Here is a 27,189-nt window from a genome sequence, read left to right on the forward strand (position 1 = left end):
TTTAAGGTAAAAGTACAATTATAACATGCCCGCGAAGGTAGCTGAGCTAATCCAGAAGGGTCATGTTTACAGGAAATAAATACAACTATTAAAATACAACTAAAAGTAAAAAGATAATTAAAGAAACTAAAATTGACAACAATGACTAGAGACTACAGATAAACAAGAACAACAACTGTTTTATCTCTAGAACAGTTATAAACTGAGGGAAAGGCATATGGTTGCAAAGTCACTAGTTCGACTGAAATCATGGGACGGCTCATGATACATAAATGATGTTCAGGGAGGGCCTCTCAAGTAAAAGTTACTGAGTGATTGAACATATATTGTAAAAGTTTTGGTGCGACCTCGCCGTGTTTTTATGGTTGGTGGCAACAGAGACGGTGTACGTGATCAAGGTCTACTCAAGTAGGCTTGTTCCTCGCAACGCAATACACACCAAAAGTTGTAAAACTGCGACATATGCTGCGGTATTGTGTCAGCTGCGCAGGTCAATTGCAGACTGCTCAATGTGTTGCGCAACACTACGTGATGCGGTATACCAAAAGTTGTAAATTACGCAATATACGCCATAATTCCATATTGCGCAATATCTTTTTTTGTCTAACAGCCGCCGGTTGGCCAGGCAAAAACTGTTATCAGTCCCACGATCACGTCCGCGACATGTTAAGCAATACTCCGTAAACTGTCCAGTAAAATCTGTACCATTCTGTCGTAAAAGGGACGTTTGCAAGTCAGGGGCGAGTTGTAAAACTTAACAAACAAACTTTTTTTTGTTGTTAAGCACATTAACGAGGTCTGCTCGTGTTACAGACGCGATGATGGTTTTATACTGTCTTTGTGCGCAGAAAAAGCTGTGCAAGACCGTTCGTTACCCAGCTTCAAACAAACTGATCAGTAAAACATTTACAGTCAGCAGATAACAAGATATGAGTAGAACAATTATAACATTAATCATAACTATAACAAAATTGTCAAATCTGATTGGCTATCAACTGCCCTGATTTCAGCCTTAATTGGACAGTTTAATAGAACAGTACGCGTCATGCCTAAGTAATTGGACAGTACGCGCCATCACGCGCGCGCTTAAATGGCTTTTTTTTTCACTGCTAGCAAAGCAAAATTTCGAATTTCTTGTGTTTTGATTTAAAAAATAGCCTATCATATCACAAATTTTGTTAAAGTTATGATTAATTGGTAACAGAACTTCGTGTCGTCCAATTCGGTCTGTAATCATACTCGTGATTAAACAAATCGGACTCCCGCTACGCGGTCGTCCCATTTTGTTAATGACTCGTATGATTACAGACCGAATTGGACTCCACTCAGTCCTGTTACCATTACTAATTAATATACGAGTACACCAATTATAGAAGTAGTATTGAGTAATTTGCAGCGTATTGCATATATTGCGCGTTTTGCAACCTGGGCTATATTGAGTTGCGTTGCGTTGCGTTGCTTTGCTTTGTGCAGTTGCGTTGTTTTGTGTAAGCCTGTTCACAAAAACGCAAAACGCTTCTGCGGCCTTTGCTACAACAACCGGAAGTAATTTTCCGAGAACTTGGTCTATTGCGCGTAGCAGGTAGGTTTGCGTACAGTCGTACCGACAAACCTTTCTACGTCTAGGGGAGAGGTTTGGCGTAGTACCCAGTACGTGAATTTTAAATCTCTTGTTCATCCTGTGTTGTATGTGGTTTACATACCGGTAATGGATGTTCTTAACGTGAACAACGTTCGTTGTTTCCTTTGGGATTTAGCTTGGGATTAGGGGATTACGTGTGCCGGCCGAAATGAAAAACATTTTGGCTCTAGTTTATTCGGGACCCATGCAACATGGAAAGGATTCCCATGTTTTGGCTGCAATGACTACAGGAATTAAAATGGCGCAAACATCTCCGAGATGTTGAAAGAACGACCAAGACCTATCGAAACCCTGGCGATCCATTTTAATCTCGCTAAATATCCCAGCGAAAACATGGGAATCTGTAGTTTAATTCAAAAGCGCAGACCCTTAATAACCTTCCTCGCGAGAAACAACGAACGCTTTTTATTCAGCGAATTTATTCTTGTTTTTCACTTAACCACGTTTCCAGCATAACATACCTCCATCTCTTGGTATATAAACCGCACACAGCCCGCAGCCCACAATTTTTCAGAATCACTCGACAGAAAGGCTAGAGCTCAAAACGTCAACTTCTCACTGCCTCGTTCCAGTCAGACGCAATCACTTTCAAATTTGGGGATTATTAAGGAAAGCGGGGACCAAAGGAGAGATTGGAAGAGGGGAAACAGCGTGAATCCAAGGTGGTGAAATTCCCAGAAATTTATCGATTGGTCCACGACGCTGTAGGAAGGAAAAAAATCATCAGTCGTTCCCATCATTCCCTCTCGTGCTTCTCGCTTGTCACAGGTGCTCCCAACTAAGCCTTGGCCAGCCTGAAGGAGGCAGTACTACCAAGAGCCATAATGGGACTTTGGTACTACTCAATCCCCCCTACGGTGGTCAATCTGCCCTATCGAAACCAAATCTAGTTGCAGAGTACCAGAGTCAATATTATTTCGCCTATTTGTTGTTTGTCATTATGACCCGATTCGGTCTTAAAACTTCCTAACTTATTCCACGAAACAAATTTTAATTTTTAGCTTTCGTCTTTGGATGTTGCTGAAGTGACGCCATCAGGCGCGCGTGACCGAAGCACGAATTTTTGAGCAAAAATTCTTTTTTGTGACGGGAATGGGAGGGGAACGATTGTCTAAATAACAGTTTGGTCAGTTATCTACGTTTAATTGACATACCCAAGCCCAAGAATGTAGGTCGTGTAGAAACGGTTCCGCGTCTGATTACTCCTTTCTAACAGCAATTATCAGTAAAAAGGCTGAAGATTGTTGGCTTATTAACATCAGCTAACTTGTCTATTCTGACAGAAGTGTTCCACAGTTTGAGCATATTGCTTTGAAAAAATTGCATTTTTAGCTTCGCAAAGTGATACTATTCACCGGCCACATGGGTTCTTAGATTTTTGATATGTTTTCAGTCATAAATTTAAATTGATTACGGATCCTCTGGAAACAGATCTCTTCCTTTTGAATTGCACCTCATCCACCTGTTTGCAATATCCTGGGGATATCCTGCCGCCTTTCCAACTTTCCCCCTGTCCATCTTGGTATAAGTTGTATCCCAGAACACGTAATTACGACCGTTCATCCATTTGACGGCCGCTCGAATTTTTCCAGGAAACTTCCATGCTCTTTGAATATCTCTAGGGTATCCGTAGGTATACACCCTTCTGGTTCTGTCGTCATACTTCCAGTACTTATTTCCTTTGAAGAAGTAAGTTTGGCTGTTTCTCTCCCAGATAAAGACCGCGTCTATGTTGGTAATGTGTCCGTTGAACGCCCTATTTCCGTAGTTGTTGATTTGCCCGGATCTCAAAAGTTTTCGTTTGTAGTCATATTCCCAGAACCTAAAGATAAGACGGAAAGTGACAAGGTCACAGTTCACTAAGGCCTCGTATAAATGTATACGGATATTTTTTAAAAACGAAAATACGCGTCTACACCCAGCGTATTCCAGTAATAAATAAAGAAGCCTTGATTGTGCTCTGTTCTGTTGTAAAGAACGCAGGTAGCGGCTAGAAAACGAAAGAAGTGTAGGGGGAAACAGGCCGAGGAATGTTCAAATGTTTGTCCCAACTTCTTGAGTGCTCTAGCCGTTTCTCAGTGTTTTACAACAGAACAGAGCACAGTAAGGGCTTCTCTATTAATTTGTATCTGATAAGGAATCCGTTGAAATCCCCACACATTACTTTCTTTCTTTGGCAGATGAGGTGACAGCTTTCATTTAGCTCCGCGTTTTATAGTCTCATAAAGCAAGCTTTTTCAATACATATATAATATTATAACCTTTAATCAAAAATTTCTAGTCTTACAATAGGGGTGCCATCACGCAAGACGTCACAGGGCACAAGCTGTATGATGAAAGACATTATCGTATTTGAAACCTCCCTTTTGCTCATCCACACGTATACTATAAGCAGGCCTTTTCAAAAACTCCACCCTAGGGTCGACGATCGCTTTCGAACACTTGCGTTTTTGGTGGCCGAAAACGCCGTTTAAGGTGATGTTACACGGGATGACTCGCAACGAAGAATTTTAGCGCAACACAGCGTTGCAACGTTGGAACAATGTTGTAACTCTGTGTTGCGCTAAATATCGTCGTTGCGAATCGTCCCGTGTAAACATCACCTTTACGAGTACACAGAAGGCTAAGACGGAGAAAAAATCTCCGTTTTCAATACCTGTGGACGGGTCGTAAGTGATAGCAACTGGAGAGGCTTTCATTTTCAAAATGAAAAGCTGCAATCTTTCTGGCCAGCGTTACGGATTCTATTAACCCATCTAGACGCCTTCAAAAAGGATTGATCTCTGTGGAAAACAATATGCTAAAATGGAAGGCTTCTAGTTTGGCCGTATGTATTGTTATGCGACCCCTTGACATGACTCCTTTTAGATTATGTTCACACTATACAGGATACAAGTTCTTGCGCCGGCACGAAAACCATACAGATAGGGCTACTGTTCCTGTCATAGAACGGTGATTTCGGCGCGATATCTGCGACGAAGCGGAACTGCGCCCGCCGATCTCTAAAGTGGAGAGTCACATATCGAATAGGTGTTTATATCAGATAGCATTTTTTGTCGGCACAAAAAGCTCGGTTTTAGTGTGAATACAGCCTTAAACAGCGATCAAGTGCAAAGCTACGTTTAAATTTGCAAAAATCAATGAATGCTTAATAACAAATCACTTAACCACTACAATAGTTCCTCGGGAAACCAGATAAGTTTGAAAGCCCTCCAACGTGTCTTTCCCGATATCATTGATAAGAATTTCCTCGGGGAAAACAAAATTAACTGTTAACCCTGGGCGATCAGTCATAAAGAGTGCAATGTCTTACATTGATCCTTTGAAGAACACGACGTGATTTTGACTGTTGAGATAGGCAGCATCAACTGGAGTCTCTATTTCCTTCCAAACCTGCTTAATAAGCCAAGGACCATCCCTGCGAAGTCTTTTGGAGACCATCCAGAATTTATCCCCCACTAAGAAGTAGGTCCATCTATCGGGGCCGACAAAAACTGTATCATAACGAATGGAACTGTTACAGAGAGGACGAGGAGTAGGAGTGGAGACCCGCGGGCGTCGGGTAGAAGGCGTAGTAACCCGCGGGCGTGAGGTAGATGGCGTAGTTACTCGCAGAGGGCGTCTCGTGGTTTCCGCTTTAGGTGTTGTCTTTGCTGTTGGTGCTGTCAGTAGACGAACAGTTGGTTCTATAAAAATAAAGGCTTGTTAGCTTTCAAATGGTTTAGAAAAAAAAAAAATTAAAACACTTATTACCGCATCTATTTTATTTCCCTATTTTAAATGACCTTAAAAATGAAGAGTTTTAGGCCTCGTCCACACTTAATGCATTTTCGTTTGAATGACGCATACATTTCAATACGTTTAGGCCTTCTGTCCACACTAATACGCTGAGTGTTTTCATCGAAAACGCAGCGATTTGAAATCGCTCTTGAAAGTGGATCAAAATTTAAACGCATACATATCGTATTAGTGTGGATGGTCGAAAACGGTCGAAATCGCAGCAAAATGAAAACGATGACCAAAAATATCGCGGGCGCGTGTGTTTGTAGCATGCGCATAGAGTTTAACTTACGTCGAACGATTTATTGTGGACAGTCGAAAAAGGATCAAAACGAAAATGTGGACTCGAATCGATCGATGCGCTTTTCGATGACAACGAAAACGCATTCAAAGTGTGGACAGGGCCTTAGTTTTTTAATACAAAGCAAGGAAACGAGATTAGCATTGACTAGAATAGTTTTTTGACGTAAATCTTTCATGAAAAACAAAGAAAAACCAAACAAACAAACAGAGACGCTTACTCGGACCGTATAATGCCCTAATACCCTGGATGTCATCTTGGGTCAGTTCAATATTAGGGCCCTGGTATCCCTTGTACCAAGGATACATGATGGATTCCCTTACGTTGGAATGCTCCAGACCCAGGCTGTGTCCAAACTCATGAACAGCCACCCAGTCCAAATTGACACCGTCGCTTGTCCCGGTAGTGAATCGCTCGTCATCATCAAAATGTGCATCCCCCGAGAGACCTGATCGAAAATGGGAGTAGTTTAATTAAGGGCACTTTCCAAAGGTCAGATTGACTGACCGGCTAAACCATGACCGGACCAGTTATTTTGAAAATCAAATCTCAGGATTTTAACAAGAGTTCCTGCAGAAAAACCATCTCCTTCGTGCATACATTTAAGACTGATTGACTCGGTAGTTTTTATAAGAAGTGAAATTCTTATAAGGGAGTGAATAGTCTGGCTGGTCAGTTCCGGTTAGCGCCAGTTAGTTATAACAAAAATATTATTTGAGTTAAAGCCCATCTGTATTGCAAGAATATATCCAAACTCAGTTTATGAGCGAAACGGCCGGGAGGCGGAGACTGATCTATTTTGTTCTCGAGTTAGTCAGTAATGTCTCACATACGAATGTAATCGTAATGAAAACACAAAATGAGTAAGAAGATCAATTATTTAATTAATTAATTGATAACGGGGAATATCCATATAGTAGTTGAAAGACATGAGGAGACACAAAGGGCTTGCACTGTAAGTATCCCGGAAGGCTCCATACAATTCCTTATAATTTTGTTATAAGGAATTGTATGGAACCTTCCAGGAGACTTTTCTTCATTAGCTTAGGCGCGGCGGATTTTGTCACGTATGATCAGCGCGAGGTGTTTTTTCCGACACCCTTCTGTCAGGAAAATGTCATCATACGAAAGCAAACCAGACACGATCGCGTCGGCAGGCCGAAGCCAGCAAAAATAAAAGGCTTTTCTTCTTCTATTTCAGAGGCCAGTTTTGTCGATGTGATCAAAATAAATTAGGTTTGTAGGTTGTAGGTAATAAAATATTGTCTTATTCAGTTCTCAACGACCTTTAGAAACGAGATAATTGACTGGAGAAAGAAGCGTGAAAACGCTTTTCTGGAAGAAAATATTTTTTAATTCTCGCAGCAATTTTGCGAAATCGCGAAGCGCAATATATTCAGTTTCTTCCAAAGCCGTCATGATTAAGCAGTGTAATGCCATCGCAACTAAAAATGAATTTAGTTTGTATCGCAAAAGCCGCGAAAATAGAGATGAAACAAAAAATGGATCGGAAAAATTAATAAAATCACCAAAAAACCGTCTCGCGGGAGCTTTGTCAAACAAACCGTTGGTTTATTTAACCTAACCTGGAAAAGGAGACGTCTGCACGCAGAATACATTTCATACTACATGTAGTTGTGATTTCGGGAACGGACCTCGGGAGCCTCATTGCCGTAATATCTTCAACACTGCAGAAACTACAGCAGAATCGCCCTGCTCGCGTGCTAACTTTCCGTTCCAATTATGACTATACAGTACCAGTGAATTGTTTCGAAATTTAAAGGGGCGAAATTTATTTCCATCAGCGCGTAGTAAGCTAGTTAAGCAATAATAATGCACAGCACTGTAAATAACACAGTTCTAGAATATCTGACGGCTTCGCGTTTTGTTCGTTGCTGCATGCGATTTAATCACTTATAACCTAACAGAAAATGCATGAATACAAACAAGCTCGCTGTTCCACAACCCCGCACTGAATTTTAAAAGAGAAGCCTTTCTTATAACGGAAGAGTGTTGTAGAACAGCTTGTCTCTGAAGGTGCGGCAATAATTTTTTTAAAGGAAAATTAAAAAACCTTAATTTAGATATATGTATCTTTACACAAGGCCTAAATGTAAAGCAGGTTTTTTATTGTTATATCGTTATTATTTTAGTTTTTATCTGGTTTTATTTCTATACTTGAATGTAAATATACCTAAGGGAAATACCGTGTATTACCTTACCTTACCTCTGTGATGTGTGTAAATTTGTCTTTTGCTATGGTTTTAGACAATACGACTTCTCCTGACTATCAATTGTGCGTCAAAACAATGTATCAAGCGCGCGATAAAGAAATTGTCTAAGTGCCACGGTGTAACACTTTATGACAAAGTTTTAACTAGAAAACTTGTTGCCATCTGATGTACGCCTGTATAGTTTATGTTTGTAAGCTCTACCTAAAATAATCACTTGGTTACACTGCACCCATGGGTGTGCCACCTAAAGTGCAGCCTATGTTTGTTAGCTCTACCTAAAGAATCACTGGGTTACACTGCACCCATGGGTGTGCCACCTAAAGTACAGTCTACGTTTGTTAGCTCTACCTAAAGAATCACTGGGTTACACTGCACCCATGGGTGTGCCACCTAAAGTGCAGCCTATGTTTGTTAGCTCTGCCTAAAGAATCACCGGGTTACACTGCACCCATGGGTGTGCCACCTAAAGTGCAGCCTATGTTTCTTAGCTCTACCTAAAGAATCACTGAGTTACACTGTGCTCTGTGACCCACGTTTGCCTCGCGCTCTCTTCAGAGACAAAAAAGCTATAGTCTGTTTGGCCAAAAATCAACCTTTGTTCCCCCTAAAAATTTGACACCATATTGGGCTCCGAAAGACGTTAAAAGTTCCTCCACAATAGAAGAGTGTTTTGCTAGAGGTTAGAAACGTTTGGCTTACATGAGTTTCAATATAAAGATGCAAAAATTTATCAACATAATTATAGCACACAAAACATTGTCATCAAACTCCTGGCATGTAGCCTAAATAAGCCAAGCAAATATAAATAAAGCATATAACCAGAAATATTCGTCAAATGGTCTCGTTAAGTAAATTATACTTCAATTTGCGAAAGAAATTTATCTCTTGTATCCGTGTTACGCATCGAAAAAGCGAGGAGTCATCGCATGTCATTAGGTAACAGAGGCAATACCCACGGGTTTCACGAATTCCAATTCCACGATTTTTCGCCGAGTAACAAATTTAAAACTTCAATTCTTACCTTACAGTTGTCGGTTCATTTACCTTACATTCGCCAACACTAGTAAACATGGACAAAACGATGAAATCCGGCACTCTTCTTTCAGAAGTAGCAAGCCGCATGAAGTAAAATCCACCGATATTCGCTGCATTCTCACCACAAATATAAACATTTGTCGTGGAGAAAATACGACGAGGAGAAAAAAATGCCAGATCTTCGTCTCGGCAATGTATTTCAGCTACCAAGCCGGCGTATCTCCAGAAGGTGGACTCGAAGTGGGACAAACCTTGTGATTTTTTCAGGAGCGCTTTGCGCGCAAACTAATTTATTCTGGCGCGAAATGAAGATTAAGAAAATGTATCTGAAATCTAATACACGACAAGAAAATTTTCGCACTTTCGAGGAGCGCGACATATTAAATGGGATTAAGTCGGATTAGCTGCCAGCGGAGAAAACATCCCTGCGTGGGATTGTACTTCCAGTAAAAAGCCTCTGTGTCCTCTCATGAACAAGTAGTCCCTCATTTACGTCCTTGAGAGTTTAGCGAGCAAAACTTTTCGAACGCGCGTGAAAATTGTCACACGCGATGTGGATGAGTATGAAATGACCCTGGCAACGAGCTTGAGCTAATTCTTACCTCATTCTCGTCCCCTGAGCCATTCGGCTTAATTTGTCAAAGAAACGACCGGCTCTAGGGGCGATAATGGAACATGGGCAGTGTCATTTGTAACTTCTGCACATGCGCGACCGGATGTCAGAATTTTTTGTGACATCCGGTATCGGCTGCTTCCAGAGCCCCTCGTTTCAAGACCCCGTGACCAAAAGAAACGACGGGCTCATGAGACGAGAATGATTGTTACCTTTGTTGGATAGAGGGTAGAACGCATGCGCTAATGTTCCACCTTGGCCGTCAAACGGATAGCGGTCAACATGTCGTCTTTGAACAAAACTGATAAGGATGTCTGCCTCGCGGCATTCATCGCATTCTCTTATATCTATCCCAGCAGCGGATTGCCACAACTGGAATGATTTATAGAAGATTCTTCGTTGAACGGAGTCTGGTATTCCATCTTTGGTGAAGTTGAGGATGCGGTAGGTTAAAAGCTGCAACGAAGAAGTGAAATACAGCAATTGACAACAAGGCGATAAGCCATTTAATAAAAGTTCCACTAACTCTTCCTATCAAACTTTCCAGTCTACAACCCTCTCCATATAAAGGTTTTTTTTTTTAACAAAAAACCGACTGATGCCAACATCGTGATGATAATATAATAATAATAATAATAATAATAATATTAATAATAATAATAATAATAATAATAATGATAATGATAATAACTCTTTATTCTTCAAAAGATAAAAATGCATATCTTTTCAGTGTTACAAGTGTATTTAATTAAGAAATTTTAGATATAGTAAAAAGTTTAGAAAGGTAGAAAGTAAGAATTAAAATACAGTGTAGTACAAAGCTAATTCGTATTTAAAAACTAAATGGTTAATAAACGAGCGCTTTTGAAACGCATTGTATTAATCTTACGTTTATAACAAGTTTCTTTCCTAAGATGGTAGCTAGACGGTTTGACGCGAGTTATTATAGATGAGAGTCGATGTCCTATAGAGTTTGAAACTTTTCGAAAAATTTTTTGATCTTGCCTCTATTATATTAGGTAAGAACTATTTTTTTGAAGAGAAGGTCTATTTCTGACTGACCGTAGTCCTCTCTGCGCAGCGTTCTAAGGGTATGTAGGGATTTGATAGCTTTAATAGGTTGGATTGCAAGACATGCCATTTGTTTAGTCTAATCTAAAACCTGTGACACTAACTGATCAGAGTAGTCTCCCTCCTTCCATACAGGATGAAAAAACAAGTTATGGCAGTGCAGATCCAAATACGTTTTGCATTTACTGGTTCAAAACGTCATAAATCAAATTAATTTCACTACAAGACAGAGAGGGGCTTATATTCGGGGGAGGGGGATTATAATCGGACGTATTTTGTTCGTTTAGAGGAAGATAGGTCTACACCTGGGGGGCTTATGTGAGTTTATGGTATGCGCGGCGCAGTAAGGACGCACAATGCTAGTTGGTCAAAAATATCGAGAATAAAAAAAATTTAGCAAAAGCTAGACTTTATCCTTTTCTGCCGCCAAAAAGCCCGCGCTTTTCGCTACTAGGGGGCTATAACATATAGCCTAGTAGTAGCTCAACCAATCAGAACGCAGCATAGATAATAGACCCGGCACTAGTTGGATTTTACTAATAATGAATATCCTTCATAACTTACCCTCTTCTTCCATTTAGTTCCTTGTAAATTAAACCTTCCAATAGCAGCATTACTCTGTGGATCTTTGACGCCGCATCGGTCAGTGTTAATAAGGGCGATAGTTGCTGCGTCCATACTTCCTGTCACGGGAATATTTCCAAACCTCTGAAGGCTTCTTAAGGAAGCCTTAAATTGGGGCGAGTTCACATCTGGTACCTCTCTACTGTTGTCTGTATCATTTAGTTGAATATAGCCAAATTTCAATAAAAATTCCGCCTACAATGCAAAAAAAAAAAAAAAAAATAAGCAATTGTTAGCTTTATAGGGTAATACTGCTTGCAAGGCTTGGGCTGCGCATTTTATAGTTAACTAACAAAGTTGTCGTAAGGATATAAAAACTGAAGGCCTGTGTGCAGACGCCCCCTCCACTACAAAAGATCACTCTCGCCGATTTTGTTTGAGGGGAGGGGGAGTCTATAGAATACTAAAGAAGAAATGTCGATCAAAAAGACTAGCAAGTCTACCCTCCAACGCTGAACCGCAAGTGTGGGAATTCTTTAAAAATCCCTATGTACAGTGTCTGATGGAAAACACATATTCCGGATCTTCAGACCTTCAAAGGTAGCTCATGCTCCGCCACATTTTGATCAGTTAAATATACTCCAACTGCCTGATATTTCTTTCTTATAGTAGATATGTTTATTCATCTACAAACATTTCAACCACGTTATTTTAAACTTGTCCCAGAGGTTCGTTGCTTCAAATTATATATGCTCAATCAATTTGTTACTTTCCGCTCTACCACCAACTAAAAAAAATGAAGCGACAACAAAAACAGCGAAAAAAAAAACCAAACAGATGAGAAGTTAACAGACAATAACGAAGTAATGCATCAATCGACCTACCACCGGAGTTGAAACACGGCATAGAAGCGTCAGCAATAACCTGTGGGTATCTTATTCTGCGAACAGTAGAAGCCTGTTCGTAAGCTCTCTTTGGTTTTGACTCGGGGACAACTCGTCAACTCTTTTGTTTTCTTCCCCACCTCTTCCCGGCCCCGCACTTTTATATATGCGAAAAAAAGCAAGAAACTACCTTACTACAGGTCATTAACGCTCCATATCACTCGACTCCATTTCTGGAATAACACACAGTTACCTTCAAGGCAAATGTACATTGAAAATAGCCCAACCATCATGCCTTTCAATGGCGAAGGGCGCCTCCTCTCCCAATTAGATTTGAAACGTTCAAAGACCTTCAAATACTTGACCATTTTAGCGAGTTATTGAATTTGAACGAAGTTTACATACACCAAGGTTTCATTATTAGAGGACCTCAAGAATTGTTTCAAGCTTTAAATATTTTTCTCCTTTAGCTTGTATGACTACGCGACACTGCTCACAAAAAAACAGCCTTTGTATGATTGGCCATCACCAGCCTCTCACGCAGACATTTCCTATGAAATTGACTAGGACCCGCGGTCTTGTCAAGCACAGGCTTTGATTCCAAACTCCACTTTAAGACCATTGAGACATCCCATATTCATAGTGGTATAACCAACAAATGATCACCCCCAGGGGACATCATCTCTTCCTCGAGGTGGTCAGATAATCGTGAAATTACCTCTGCATTCAACTAAACACCCTGGCCTCTACTTTAGATAAAATAGGTCTATTTTTACATTCGGATGTACCTTACACTTATAAGTGAATTTTAATCTAGAATCGGGAAGCCCATGGGACACACCCTTATTTGGCCTAAAATGACACGGTTATGTGCCGCTGAGCAGAGTATGGCTTTCTAGTCTTAAACAGGTACAATTTTACTATTCTGCATCTTGAACAGTGTATCTTTTTGGACCAAAAGCCTTTAAAAGAGTGTGAAGGCTGGCGATAAGTGGTCTACATTTCTGATACCAAAAATTTTATTCCATGAACTTCATTCGAAAATTACATAACTCTGTATAACATATAGTTTGCATAATCATGGCCGCAACACGTTCAAAGACCTCCTCTGACTCACAACGTGGAAATCAGATTCATCAATATTCAACCAGATACTCTGACTTTAACCGACCTCATACTTGTAGAACAAATATTAAGAAATTTTCCATCCTCTTTCAAGGTTCTAGAATAGGTAATTCTTTACCGAACAACGTCAAAGACGCCCCGACCTTAATGTATTTAAGCGACTGACTGTTAAGGGTCAGACAGGATGCAGCTTTTAAATATCTGATTACCTACATATCAATATTTTTTCAGTATACATACTTATATTGTTAAAACACAAGTCTTTTTTCCTTATATTTTTAAAAAGCCACTATTTAAATTGCCGATGGAGGGAAATCGCTAGTCCTCATAAGCTCGATGGCTTCTTGGAGATTTCCCCGCCACAGTCACTCCTTCCCAGCTGTATAACTTTAATTTTATGTTATTTATCTATTTAGTTATGCTTTTAATTCTACTTGCTGTACGTAATTTATTTTGTCATGGCAAAAAAAAATTAAAATAAATAAATATACAAAACGAAACGAATCAGGGTCATAAAATAATTAAGGTCTTAAACAGAGCAGCGAAAACAGCGATTTTGTCTTCAGCAGCATCAGGGTTTGAAGGCTTCGGCAGCACAACTCCTAAACTTTCCTTGCGTGTCTCTCCCCCCCGCTCCCGCCGGGGGAGTAAGAAGTTATTTCGGTTAAAGGCGATGAAGACTTGTCAAGGTGCCTGTAATGAAAGACATCTTGTTCGATTCCAATAAGACATGCACCCACCAGGCAGCTTAACTCGCTACTTTTGATTAAAGGCAATCGAAAGAAGTTCTTGAACTATCTTGTTTTCTAACAGTGTGTTTAATAAATACACGTTCTTATCATTTCTTACCGTTTGCCGTGTTTGTTTCACCGGGGCACTAGAAGATCTCAAAGCCCACGTTAGTAAAAGCATCACGGTTGAAAATGCCGTCCCAGCGAAAATATTTCCGCTCATCTTTACCGTGGGTCCGCTGTCTTTCAACAATCTTTATTGCATCCGGCTGGTATTCCGTAGATTCTCTGGTGCCTTGCAAGTTTTAAACGTGCGTCAGAAGAAAGCGTACGTGTTCTGCCTAGCCACGACGCACAGACGACGAATGACGAGGTTTCACAGTAGGGTCTCTTTTGCGCTTTTTCAAAAAGGCGTGGTCTGTTGCATGCAGGGAATGCAATCGCGCGAGGGGCATCTCCTTACCCATTTCTATGCCGTCGCCATGCACGTGGGCTATGTGAAAGGCTTTTAACTTGTCGTCGTCGGAGTACACTGAATGGTACAGTCATATTCCAGCTTTTGGCTGTGAACTGAAAAATAAAGAACTTTGGCAAGAAAAGCGAGAAGAAGAGAGCAGAAAAATGCATTATCGGCTGCAGGGTCATTTCTCTGGATCAAATACATCGTAAGCCGAAACTTTGTCAACAAAAGCTGAATTCCTAGTTTTACCTCCTGTACCTGTTAAGTGTTTATACGGCTGTTGATGTTTGTTCTTACTGAAAGAGTGTCATGCAATAATGTGAAGCCTTCAAACTTCTTTGACGGCTGTTACCGAAAATCTGACCAATTTTACGACCTTGCGGACATCACAACAATTTCCGAACACTGTATTGGTTAGGAGTGGCTCTCAGCTTCGATTTGCTGAACAACAGAAAACTTCTCTTATCAGTTATGGTGTCGCGCCCTGAAAAAAGTAAATGTAATGATCTTTTCACTATCGCATCAAGTGCTTGACAAAAAAAAGTTTGTGTTTCTGGGAGGCTGCGTAGCAAGCGCCGACCATCTACGCAGCTGTACATGAAAGATCGTTACAGAAGAACGCAAGCACTCCGGTCAGGGCGAAAAATATACAGCTATAATCTAACATGTCGCAATAACTTGTTTTAATCTTGTAAGAAAGGCTGTCCTATTTTTCTGAATCATTTCGGCCAGCCAGAATTCTGGCTCCGGCATTTAATTTAATACCTATATAATCAATTATATGAAATGCTCAAAAAGTGCTGGTAGTATCAGTCGTATGAAGGCCGTCGTATACATGTATATACCAAATAGAACGTTTGAAACGTAAATATCCTAAAATTTTCCTGGTCCTCGCTACGGGGGCGCTTACACACACGACTTTAAAAAGGCGATTTCGTAAACAACTCATCTTTTTCAGCACTGGTTTGGACTTATAACTCTTCAGCCTCGATCTTATATACATCTCTCTCCATCCGTTAACGTGATTACTAGTTCCGATAAGCGATGCTGTTATGCCACGAGGGTCATGTACAGACGAGTCGCAATTTGTTACCACACTCCACATGCATTGTTACTACACTGTTTTTGTTGTTGTTTTTTTATTATAAGAACGTTGTTTTTCCGGCCCAGGCTGATTGTTCTTATTTTCTGCCTATTGTAGGCTGAAATAATTTGTTCTTGTATCATTCTTAAATTATAGCTTATGAAAGTCCGTTTTAGAATATATTGTGGTATCAATTATAGTTAGTGCAGGTTTTTTCGTTTTGTGAAAAAATACAATTGTGGAAAGTATTCGTGAAACCAAAACGAAATCTGCCACGCGCGACAACCGTGGCCAATCATAAGAGTGGTCTTCTTTTTAAATATGCCTTGACGCTACTCTTATAAAGAGACGATTCGCCCAAAAATTTGGGTAAAACTAGTGCCCAAATGCAACGCCGGTTGAGTGCGCCGCTCAAAAACGCCTCTGCTTGTGCTCCTTAATTTTCTCCAAAATACGATATGCCTGCATGAATCTCGCCTCCCAGGCTTTTTCTTTTGAAAATGGGAGGAGCCCAGGGGACAAGGCTGTAGTCTAAGAGTAAGTGAGTAAAGAACTGATTTTTTTATTGTTGTCGAATACAATAGTGATGTATGCTTCAGCATATACAATACTGTCTTATTACTTGGTGATAGGCTCCTGTGCACATGAAAGAATAATTGGATTCGAAATAGATTTAACATGCACAGAAATTGAGGTTCGGCATAAACCGAACAGTCTGTGAATCAACACTATACTCGGAGTTTCCTGTACATTTACATACACCAAATCCCGGGGGGGGGGGTACTCGCAGAAAAATTGGGTAGGGGTGTGCGGCCCGCTTCCCAAAACCCTTACCCTAATGATGACCAAAATCTGCGATTTTCCCTACCCTATTTATGACCTAACCAAAAATTTGATACCCTATTTATGACCTGACCCTTAATTAATACCCTGTTTCAGACCTGCCTTATAATTATTTCCCTAGTTCAGACCAATGTTAAAGGCAATGTTTATCTGCTTTTATTAGGTAGGTTATAATACTGCAAAGTTAAGACTACAGTGCAAAAATCGTTACCCTATTTATGACCAAAATGGCGGCAAAATAGCCAAAATCGATACCCAATTTATGACCAAAACGGCTGAAAAACCCTACCCTTTGGGGCCGCACATACCTATATAGCCCAATTTAGGGAGTACCCCCCCGGGCACCAAATGTACTAAATGCGATCAAATTCCATCTTTTTCATCCTTTGGATACTCTTGTCGCACTCTGAAATCACCAAATACGAAAAAAATTTCTTGAAGCTCACAAGCAAAATACTACTGAGAGCAATAATTCGTTACAAATACCCTGCGTCACTCAGAAATATGCTGCCAGATAGTTTCCGTGACAGTTTCGTCTGAAGAAGCTTTTATTTGTACAATTTAATGAAAAACAATTTATATTCCAGTGATTGAAACTGCCCTAGGAAAGAATTCAATAAAGTATAGTTGTCTGTTTTTCTTATTTTATAATCTGATGGCCTTGTCTGCTATGATTATCACCACGTACTTTTGGCGTCGTTTCAGGTGGGGCGCCAGTAGCTTTAGTCCGCTGAAAGGGAAGGGCTTGTCTGTCTTATAACACTAATTTTGCTTTTTAGGCTGACAGCCAAGGCATCCAGTTAACATCTTGAAAGAGACGTTCATCGTAACAAGGATAATTTTGTTTGGGTAAAAAAAAAATGGTAAGCTGAAACTTAGTCCAAAAAATGGAAAAAAAAAACAACTCAATTTCCTGATTTACACCAGGGGTCATCTCATGTGTTTGTCTGTGACCGATTCATCACTGCCAGTGTGACGTCACACACTTCGGTTCCCTTGTGCAAATTTGTAAGGTACACTCGCAGCAGAAATTCGAACAAGAGAGGTAGGGAAAAAGATTAAAAGCTGGGCTAATATTGCTTTACATCACTAATTTGATCATAAGCGTGCGAGCTTTGTTGCTGCTTTTATCTGCTTGTGTAAACCTTCTTGGTATTTTGTGCCCGCAATTGTGTAATTTTGTTAATTTGAGTCGCGGCCCGTGTTGCGGGATCGCCATCATCTTCATGGTACCAGCAAAATCATAAATATTATTTCCTTTTTTTCTCTAAAATAGGCAACGTCTAGTCCTCAGAATAGGAGGTTCGATTCACAGGTTAACGCACGTTTATATTCCATATATTCTTTCGCTGATTAAATCGACCGTACTTCTCATCAATCCCTTCGAGTGTGCTCCTCTGTTAATTTCTCAATTCTCCACCAAATTCAGTCAGCTACTTTGATTGATTTTCTTCATCGATCGGCCCTTTGAACCACACTGGCAGGATCAATCGCCGTCACAGATAAACAGATGGAAACAATGGAGATGGCCCCTTCCTCCTGCTGATTTACACCCTTTTCTAGAAGGTATATTTTTGTACCCAGGCTGGATATTCTTTAGCCTGCGAGCAAGCTCTCCTATTTGGGCAAGCGAAGCTTCGCCGCTCGCTCGCGCGTTCTCGCGAGACTCGTTTCACACGCCCAAATAGGAAAGCTTGCTCGCAGGCTAGATATTCTTATTTTTCTGCCTACTACAGGCTGAAAATGTTGTTCCAAACATTTTTAGATCTATTCAGTTTGGCCTACGATAAGACCTCTTTTTGGTGGATATCCTGAAAAGTCGAGCGCGTGAGCCAGAATCTGCACGCGCTGAAAATGCGATCCCTCGCGCATGCTTCGCTTTCCTGTTCGCAGACCCTCAGTCCGTCGAGGGCGGGTGATAAAAAAGAAAACCGAAGGACATTTATTGACCGCCAGCTCCGGAGGCTAATCTGACCAGGAACTGGACTCTCAAATAGAAATGTATGGTTTCTATATCACGTTCATTGCGCAAGAACTTTATCGTACTGATAACAGGAGTTAATATTATTTTTTCCTGATGTTTCGCTTGGTTAGCCTAAGAGTTTTGCTAGAAAAGGGCTAATTTATTACTATTTGCCATACTGCGTATGTTCTCTAAATATCACAGGAAATACATAAAGCAGTTTATTCTTCCAGGAATGAGTAACCCAATGATTCTTGGGCTTCTTTCCAACACAACGCCCTCAAAATTGATATCATCGGCCAATCTCTGGAGGCGTTGAAAGGGAAGCTGCATAAAGAGAGAAAAGGACTGGGGAAAAGTCCCTTTCCTTTGATCTCCATTTCCCTCCTCCTCCCCTCCTCTTTTTATGCCTCCTTAAAAGTTTTCATTCTTTTTTTTTTCCCTTTACTAAAAACCCTTTCAACAATTTTCATTTACCTTTATACTGAATCACGAGCAAGCCCGGGCCACCTTAGTTACGCCCGTGGTTACTCAACTCTTTTTACAACGCTCTTGGGAGTCTATAAGATCCTTTCAATTCAGGTCTGAAATAGGTCAAGGTTTCGTGCTGAACCAGGGTCTGGAATTGACGGAATTGCGTAATTTGTTGTTTCAATTATCTCTTTTGGTGAAGTCTGAAATTAGTCACATCTTTAGGCTTCAGAACGTATACCCGAATATTCCAGGGGTATCCCAAGAATTGTAGTGTTACAGAAATTTTCGCTATGAAATCCCAGCAGCCACCTTCAGCTCTGCTGATTTCCTGTATTTCCGTATTGAAGAGGATCAGCTTTGCTTATCATGTCGATCTGTTCTGGCTCTCTCTGCTCTTTACCCGCCTATCCGCTCAAAGAATAAGCACAAGCACGTTTATCGTTAAGTCTCACCGAAAGGAGGCGGACCATGTTCGGCAAGTTCTTTTTTTTCCCCTTTCCCCTTTTGCCGATGCTATGCCGAAATTAGAATTAGTGATATGATTGTTTTACCTTGTACCTTGTCCACAAAAGCTTCTTTTAAATATTCTGTATAAAGAAATAAAAACCGGGCTATGATGAAAAATTAAAACAACTCCTACCTCGGCTTTCATAAAGTTATGCTCTGTAATGATTAGAGACAAATGACCACAAATACCACATACCCTGTCCGGTAACACGTTGTATCCGTACAGTCCATAAAAGGACGCACTCCCGTTCTCCAACGAGGGAGAGGTTTTATCAGCACCACTTTCGTGAAATAGACCTTTCACCCCTTTTCAATTGGAGTTGAGACAAAGACACCTGTGTCACTCCGGTAATGCCTGGTAAGCAATAACACACCCGGGGGAGACTCCCGTAAGAAAAAGATAGGGATGTTCCTCTTCTAACCGTAATCAGCCGGGGTGCAAACAATTTGCAAAATTATTGCAGATTTTGGTCAACGATTTTAATCTCACCTCAGGTGTTCAGGACTGAAAACCAATATTTCCACCTTTACGGGTATCATTCAGGTTTGTGCTACAAGAATTTCTGAAACAACCTCATCCCCAGGGCTTAGGATCTCAGGGCTAAAATTATAGTAACTGTTGAACTTACAAAAGTCATATACCAAGACAATTTATCAAAACCAACACTTCATTCTAGCTAACACTGCAATTTTCTGAGGAGAAACTTGGTTTCGGCTGGGGTTTGCCGCTAAGGCCTTCGAACCCTTGCCAAAGTACCATTTATTGCGATAGTCCCGTTGGGGGAGGGGGCGGGTATGGTTTTTTGCGCCGTTTTGGTCTGAAAACGGGTATAGTTTTCGAGGGAGCTACGGTGGCGTATGAACATATTTGTCGAATGGTTCCAAATGAATATGAAATAACCCCACAACTAGTATGCGAATTCAAAATGAATTTTGGGAAATCTTTTTGTCGGCGTTCTAATCTGAGTAATGATGATATAATTTCTGTCTTTGTAAACATGATGCGTTTTGCGATCTCTTCCAGGTCTGAAAACGGGTGTGGAAAATGACATTTCAAGTTGGTCTGAAATTGGGTCGACAGGCACACCCCCAGCGAGAATTCCCAGGAGTACCCCTCCCCCCCGGGCGATATCCTGTTCAAGACAAGAGACGTTCATTCTCCCTGTTTAAGGCTTCTGCCCCAGAAAGACACCCCGTATTATAACGATGCTGAATAGACTCAAGGACCCATTTCCCATAAAACATACCCATTTAAGCGGCACATCCATGTTTACACAAAATGCGGGAGTTCAGTGCACCCCTCTGCCCTCAACAGACACCTAGATGCACCGGTAGTCTGTTCTGGAAGTTGTTAATGACGCATCATCTCTTAAATACGTGTTTTGTTGAGGTGTTTCGACAGCTTCCTGCAGAAAATCCGGGTCACGTTTCTCTCGAACGTCAATTGTAGGTGACAGGTCAGGGCGACGCCTAAATTGTCGATTATAAATACAGCTGGCACTTGGCAAAGATCGACATTCTCTCACCGTGGAAATCAGTGCTTTTTGGATACCTTGGTGAATCTTCAGTTATAGGCGATACCCATAACCACGTAATGAAGACGCTCTGTAGCGCTGTCGTTGGAACAGTTGCGCTTGTTGTTCTACTGAACGGCGTCAGCAGCGCACCGGTTTCAAGGAGGACTGCTGAGGCTAACAAGGAGGTAAACTTTTGATCCATTTCATTTCATTTTTAGCTTTTGTCTCCTCTCACGTACAGCTCGCGCGTCTACCTTTCACGATATCCCTTAAATGGAGAGCTTGTTAGCAGGCTATTTCGACTCAAAACCTGACCACAAATGTTTTTTCTTTGTTTTTTGGCAATTAGACAGCTCGTTTACCCGTTTGCCCAACGGTTTTTGTTTCCATACGCGCGCTCGACGATCAGATCTCTTAAGAGAAAATAAAGACTCTGTAAACAGGCTAGCTATGTCATTTTGTACGTTATAAACTTCCGACCGATTTTGTTGTAAAGTGTCTTATTTAAATGGTGTCAATTTAGTGTTCGCTAGACCTGAAGTGAACCACATCAATTTTAATTTTATCAGTACTAAAACAATAACATTACGAGAAAGGGAACCATAGGTAAGGATTCTAACAAATTTGCAACTAAGAAACGCTTGAAAAATATTTCCAACACAAGTCATAGGAGAGACGCTACTCAGTACTGCAGTGTCGTCTCTTCCATAACTGATGATTATTTACAAAGTAAAAGGATCTGATGAAGTTGAACCTAATGTTTATTTTATACTCTGTGTCATGTCCGCTTGGGTTTGAAGTCATATCGACCATATCGTCTACAACACGTCTTTTTTTGAATCGCGTATGGTATCTTTCGGCTGAAATTTCTAGTTATTTCGGGTATACAGTTTTTTCCGTTTCTTTCAGTTTTTTGAAGGAGGGGGGCCCGCGGCCTTGCTGAAGGGTATGCAGACGACTAGAGCCGGAAGAACTATCCTAATTTTCGGATAGCTGTGTGCCGTCCAGTGTCCTAAATCCTGACCCTATTTAAAGATGAAATAAACAATGCAGGGGAGATGCCCACTCTACAACTAAGTTAAAACCAGTGTTGAAACATAGGGGTGACGAGATTGTCCGGGTGGGCGTCTAATGAAAGTTTAGGGAAAGGGTGGAAGGAGAGATGATCCCTTATAAACTGTACAACACTAGACTCATGCTTCATTTATATCGCGAAGTCTCAGAGAAGGGAGAGTCTACCTCCCTCATCTCCATCTCTAGGGAAGGAAATATAGCTCTAAATACTTGCGACAACAACGACATCTATCTAGTATTTCATTAACAGTTTACATTATTTTGCATATTTGTTTATATTTCTTTGTTCTATTTTCTTTACATCTTCAGGCGGCGAATTTCTTTTTAAAATATGGTTACATCGAAAAGGAGTCCAACGAAAGTCGACCAACTCTGCACATCGAAAAAGCGATAATGGACCTCCAGAAGTTCGGTGGATTGCCTGTGACTGGGAAACTTGATCAGGCAACATTGAAACTGATCGGTACAAAGCGATGTGGTGTGAAAGATCCCGTCAAGAAGGTCAAGAAGGTCGGAGCTATTCAGAATCAAGTTGGCGAATTCTACTTACAAGGAACTTTCTGGAAGAAGACGGTACTGTTTTCACCCGTAAAATTTAGGTAGTGGGTTTTACAATCAACCCGCTGAAACCAGCTCAAGCGCACCTTCATAGGTTCTATAATGAAATGATTATTTAAAATATAGAGCGTAAGTCATTGCCGTTGATATCAGAATCATACATTCTGCGTTTCTGGATGAGCAATGAGCAGTGGCGACAGAGGAGACCTTTTGATTCGAAGACGACAACGACTAGACGAGGACGAGATTTCCTCAGAGCGAAGTAGTGGTCGAAGGTGAACCAGCGTAATTTTGAGGAAAATCGTGATAGCCGTCATCATTCTACTAGCAGTTTTAGCGAGAGTGTCGCAGTGGCGGAAACAAGTATTAAACACATAAATGTTTTAATTTTGTGACCGGGAGAGGGCTTAACAAGCTCCAATAATTATAAGATAACAGTGTTTACTTTCCTGGTGAAAAAAAGTACAATGAAACATTCCAGGGTGACTATTTTTGACGATACGCGAAAAAACTTGAAATAAAATCTCGTACGCCTAGTCGTTCTCGTCCTCGAATCCAAAGGTCTCTGATGCAAATTTCGTCCTTGAAACTTACTTATAGGTCATTCCTCTAAAATATAGGGTGTCCCAAAAGTTCTTTCCTCTAGTTTCATGCGCTATAGTTTTCGACCAAAACTTTATTTTTACTAGAAATTTCTAGAAGATGTTTATTGCTCCTTTGAGAATATGTATTCAGACGTTAAGTAACTAGTATGCCTCCTTTGTTGTTGTTTTTTTATCACATTCTGTAGCCGCTGCGGCATCAGAGTGGGATACAGTGCGTAAAGCCACGGATGATCCATTACGAGCTTAATTTTTTATCACCTAGTACGCAGGAGCTACTTCGACCCCCAAACAATATTTTTTAGATTAGGCCGCTAAAAATATATATATATATCCTTATATTTTGGGCATTTATCCAAAAAAAGATAATCATCCCGGTCTCTTTCCACAGTAAGGATTTTGTACTTCTTTACAAATTTGAGAAGAGCTGATCGTTACTTGGCGGACTAAGCAGAAGTTTTTTTGCTCTCTCAGGGGCGTCTAACCTTCGCTTTCCATGAACCTCCTCCAGACTTGGTCTGCTAACTGTTGTAGCCTTCTTTAAAACTACTTTAGCTGCTTTATTCAGGACTTTGGGTCTTCCCCTTCGTTTCTTGTCTTTAAAACCTTCATTTCTCGAAGACCATTTTACCACCCAACATTCGGATTTTTCCAGTTTTTTAGCAGTTTCTTTTACCAAACACTTTGTCTACTGTATTTTTTTTTATTATTCTGTTTAGACGGTTAATTAGCCCTTCAAAATCATTTGATTATTTTTCAATTCCTGGAGGAGTCTGTGGTTCACTGAATTAAGATAACTATTGTCGGTGAGGTGGGGCGCCTTTGATTCATTGTTGACGCAACGTAGGGGAGAGGGGATGGGAGTGAGTCACGTGATCCCTTAGATTCCCACTAGTACCAACCCCAAACTCACAAAACATATAGTATTTAAAACTCTCATTTCTTCTTTTTTAAGGATTTGACTTACCGATTCGTAAGAGGCAAGAGCACAAGGGATCTTACAGTTGATGTTCAACAAAATATAATTCGAAGAATGATTCACAAATGGGACGAGGCTAGTGCGCTTACGATACGTGAGGCCGACCCCTCAATACCAGACGATAAAGTCGACATTTTGATTTCATTTGTGGAAGGTTACCATGGAGATCCGTATCCGTTTGATGGCAACGGAGGGACTTTGGCCCACGCTTTCTATCCACATAACAACCAAGGTTGGTACATAGGAGTCTTAATGGAGAAGTAGCTTTTTCAGTTTTTTTTTATGGTTTCTATTTTGTATTGTTTCTTTTTTTTTAACAACCATATTTACCGAAACGATTTAGTCTCACTCTTACGTATGATTTCTTTCCGTCACCGTTGCTCAAAATTGAACACATTTAATGTCTTGATATTTTTCTGTCACATAAAAGACTGTAATTTCACCACAAGCGATCCAAAACCCCGCCTTTGTTTGCAAAGTTTTGTAGCCCGCACGCAATCGGCCAACAGTTTTGTTCTTTATCAAGCATTCCTTTCATCTCTGTCAGTTCATGGCAGGCTTGAGCACAGAATTTCCACCACAAATTACCCAATCCTTTTATTACTTTTTATGTGATTTTTAGAGGTAAAACCGAAGGTTGTTTTTCAGACGTTTAAGGTAAATCCTGATTTGATTTTAGGCCATTTTAGAGATTTTTGTAGCTAAGCCTATTCCAACCACATTACATCCCTGTATTTGACTTTAGGGAGAGATAAGGTTGACATTCGAAGCTGTTTGAAAAACATATAGTATTTACACGCTTTATATCCTTTAATCGTTCAGTTGACTGAGAACAGCGGTAAGATTGAAAGTACAACTCTATTAAACAATTTCAGTGCTATTAGTCTCCCCTCGCTTCTCGCCGCTTGGGACGTTTCTCCTGCATGAAGAAACGTCGCTAGCAGCAAGGGGGAAGGAGAGACGGCTATTTTCGCAAGCTACAGTATTCGTGATGAATTGAGCGGGTTCGTATGTCGCAGTAACAGTTATAGCTTAGTTACAGGCTAGCTTAGGGATGGAAGGGGCTTCTTAACCACTTGACTTCTGTCTTCTCCACCTATCAAAGGGGCTAATGTCACGAAGATACTGCTATCTTAAGTCAATTCTGTGATAAAGTCATTACCTACCATTAACCAATACACAAACAAAAAGCTCCTGTAGAGTTATCCAGAAGATATCAAACAGATTTTATCAGGGGGCACCTAGAATGATCTGATTCATTTGCAGGCATAGGGCATTAAGACTTGAAAAAGTTGGCCAACTATTCAGTCAAGTTTCAATCAATGTCCTTCTTTGCCATCCGTTGCAAAAGACAACAAGAAACTTTTTCACTGTCCAAATCATGATAATTGTAGTCTAAATAAACAAAACTGGACCATTGTTTTTGAAATTCAATCGGTGTGAAGACAGGTTTTAGCATTTTGAAATGAAAGCAAATAGAATGACATAGTCCCTTTGAATGGATACGTCCTGTTCTCAAGCGACAATACACGTATTTCAGCTGATTGCATTGTTGAAGGCGAACTGATATAACCGACGTTAAAAATACACTTGCAGGTCTGTCAGGGGACGCCCACTTCGATGATGCAGAGCGTTTTACAACAGGAACGAAGGACGGTATAAACTTGGACTGGGTGGCCCTTCACGAAATCGGACACAGTCTGGGATTAGAACATTCCAACGTACGAGAATCTGTCATGTACCCATGGTATAAAGGATACCAGGGCTCTAATATTGAGCTGACCAACGACGATATTTTGGGAATACAGGCACTCTATCCAGGTAAATCAAATATTTGATTGCATCCTTTGATTAAAATATCTAATCATTGCGTAGGGTTTATAAAAGCAAGGAAGGTATACTGGATAATAATTTTACAGGGAAATGGTAAATATATGAATTTCATATATTGGAAGCTCGGAATGAAGAAATATATGAAAAGAAGATCATCGTAGCTAAAGACGCAACTCATGCAGCTGCGAATAGAAATCCTCAAACACTGACTTCTGCGCTACCTGTGCAGCGCTTTAACCAAGCTAAGCTGGTTATTAACTTGGTTTGTAATTAAACATATTCGAAAACGATGAAAATGAAATGATCAGATGATGAAATAGTGACTAACAGATGTGAACTACAGTATTGAACATAGGCGCTTTATCCTTGCAAAAAGTTTAATGGTTATCTGCTTCTTTGCAGTTAAGAGACCAGAGACGACGAAACCCACGAAACCAACCCGTGCACCCCAGACAACACCAAGTACACAACCACCCCCGACCGATCCCCCCACCCCTACTGCAATTCACCCCGCATGTAAACCCGGAACTAAATACGATGCTGTCGTTATGGAGAGAGACAGGCGCGGCAAGTTCCACACTCATTTCTTTCACAGAGAGATGTTTTGGACTCTTAATGAAAGGTTGCAGAAAGGGGAGCCAAAGAGAGTTAGTGATTACTGGCCCGATGTTCGCACTCCCATAGATGCTGCGTATCGCAATAAAAAAGGAAACATCGTCTTCTTTACAGGAAATCAGTAAGTGACCATGACGTTGCAGCTTTTTGTGCGTTTTTCATGTCCTTGACTTACTCTTACTAATAATGTTATAGAAATGCTGTAGTCCATCGTAAGATTCCTGTATTTTCAAGTTTGGCAGAGTTATGTTCCGATTTGTAGTTTGATAAACGAACCGAAGTGATTATCCAAGTTCAAAACGGCCAAGTGTTGCTAATTCGTTAAAACACGAACTACGAGTTAACTGAACGTCGGACTACTGAAGTAGGTCTGGCCAAGAGAGAATGATCGGTCTGGCCTATTGTACGCCAATTCAAATTTCAAATTATCATTCTGTTACATGAAGTCACACCCACAAAGTTATTTTCAAGATTTATTACAGACTTAATATTTCTTATTTTTGAGATAGACGTAGCAATTCCCATTTCTTTTTAATTCACGAGTCCTAAGCTATCTAGAATCGGTGGCAAAATTGGCTGAGACGCTGACCTCATTGACTTTTTTTTAACGTCTTTTAGACTTTATCCAAATTCAAACTTTCATTCTCCCATTTCCCCTGAACAATATTGAAACCTCTGTAAAAAAAAATAACAACAACAA

General features: G+C 40.5%; 2 protein-coding genes across 2 annotated transcripts in view; one reads left to right on the plus strand and one right to left on the minus strand.

Annotated features, from left to right (window-relative positions):
- Positions 1–1,347: 1,347 nt before the first annotated feature.
- Positions 1,348–14,292, minus strand: LOC140943074 (stromelysin-2-like). Its single transcript, XM_073392128.1, has 6 exons — positions 14,099–14,292; positions 11,241–11,495; positions 9,818–10,061; positions 5,944–6,171; positions 4,956–5,328; positions 1,348–3,464 (listed from the first exon to the last, which is right to left on the minus strand). The coding sequence occupies exons 1-6, from the start codon at positions 14,201–14,203 to the stop codon at positions 3,053–3,055; spliced, it is 1,617 nt and encodes a 538-aa protein (XP_073248229.1). The 5' UTR covers positions 14,204–14,292; the 3' UTR covers positions 1,348–3,052.
- Positions 14,293–20,805: 6,513 nt separating this feature from the next.
- The window catches only part of LOC140943075 (stromelysin-2-like), a 7,952-nt gene continuing 1,568 nt past the window's right edge, over positions 20,806–27,189 (plus strand). The window contains exons 1-5 of the mRNA XM_073392129.1: positions 20,806–21,013; positions 22,212–22,475; positions 24,018–24,273; positions 25,638–25,862; positions 26,277–26,610. Of these exons, the coding sequence (XP_073248230.1) occupies positions 20,906–21,013; positions 22,212–22,475; positions 24,018–24,273; positions 25,638–25,862; positions 26,277–26,610 (1,187 nt within the window). The 5' untranslated portion in view covers positions 20,806–20,905. The remainder of the gene's footprint in view (positions 21,014–22,211; positions 22,476–24,017; positions 24,274–25,637; positions 25,863–26,276; positions 26,611–27,189) is intronic.

This window comes from Porites lutea, chromosome 7 (genome assembly GCF_958299795.1).
Source record: "Porites lutea chromosome 7, jaPorLute2.1, whole genome shotgun sequence".
Classification (NCBI taxonomy): Eukaryota; Metazoa; Cnidaria; class Anthozoa; order Scleractinia; family Poritidae; genus Porites; species Porites lutea.

Excerpts from the sequence above, each read along its gene's own strand:
- LOC140943074 (XM_073392128.1), bottom strand. The coding sequence starts at position 14,203 with ATGAGCGGAAATATTTTCGCTGGGACGGCATTTTCAACCGTGATGCTT. Across the intron at positions 10,062-11,240 it reads GAACTAAATGGAAGAAGAGG|CTTTTAACCTACCGCATCCT; the intron begins GTAAGTTATGAA and ends TCTTCGTTGCAG. Across the intron at positions 6,172-9,817 it reads CTACCCTCTATCCAACAAAG|GTCTCTCGGGGGATGCACAT; the intron begins GTAACAATCATT and ends ATTTTCGATCAG.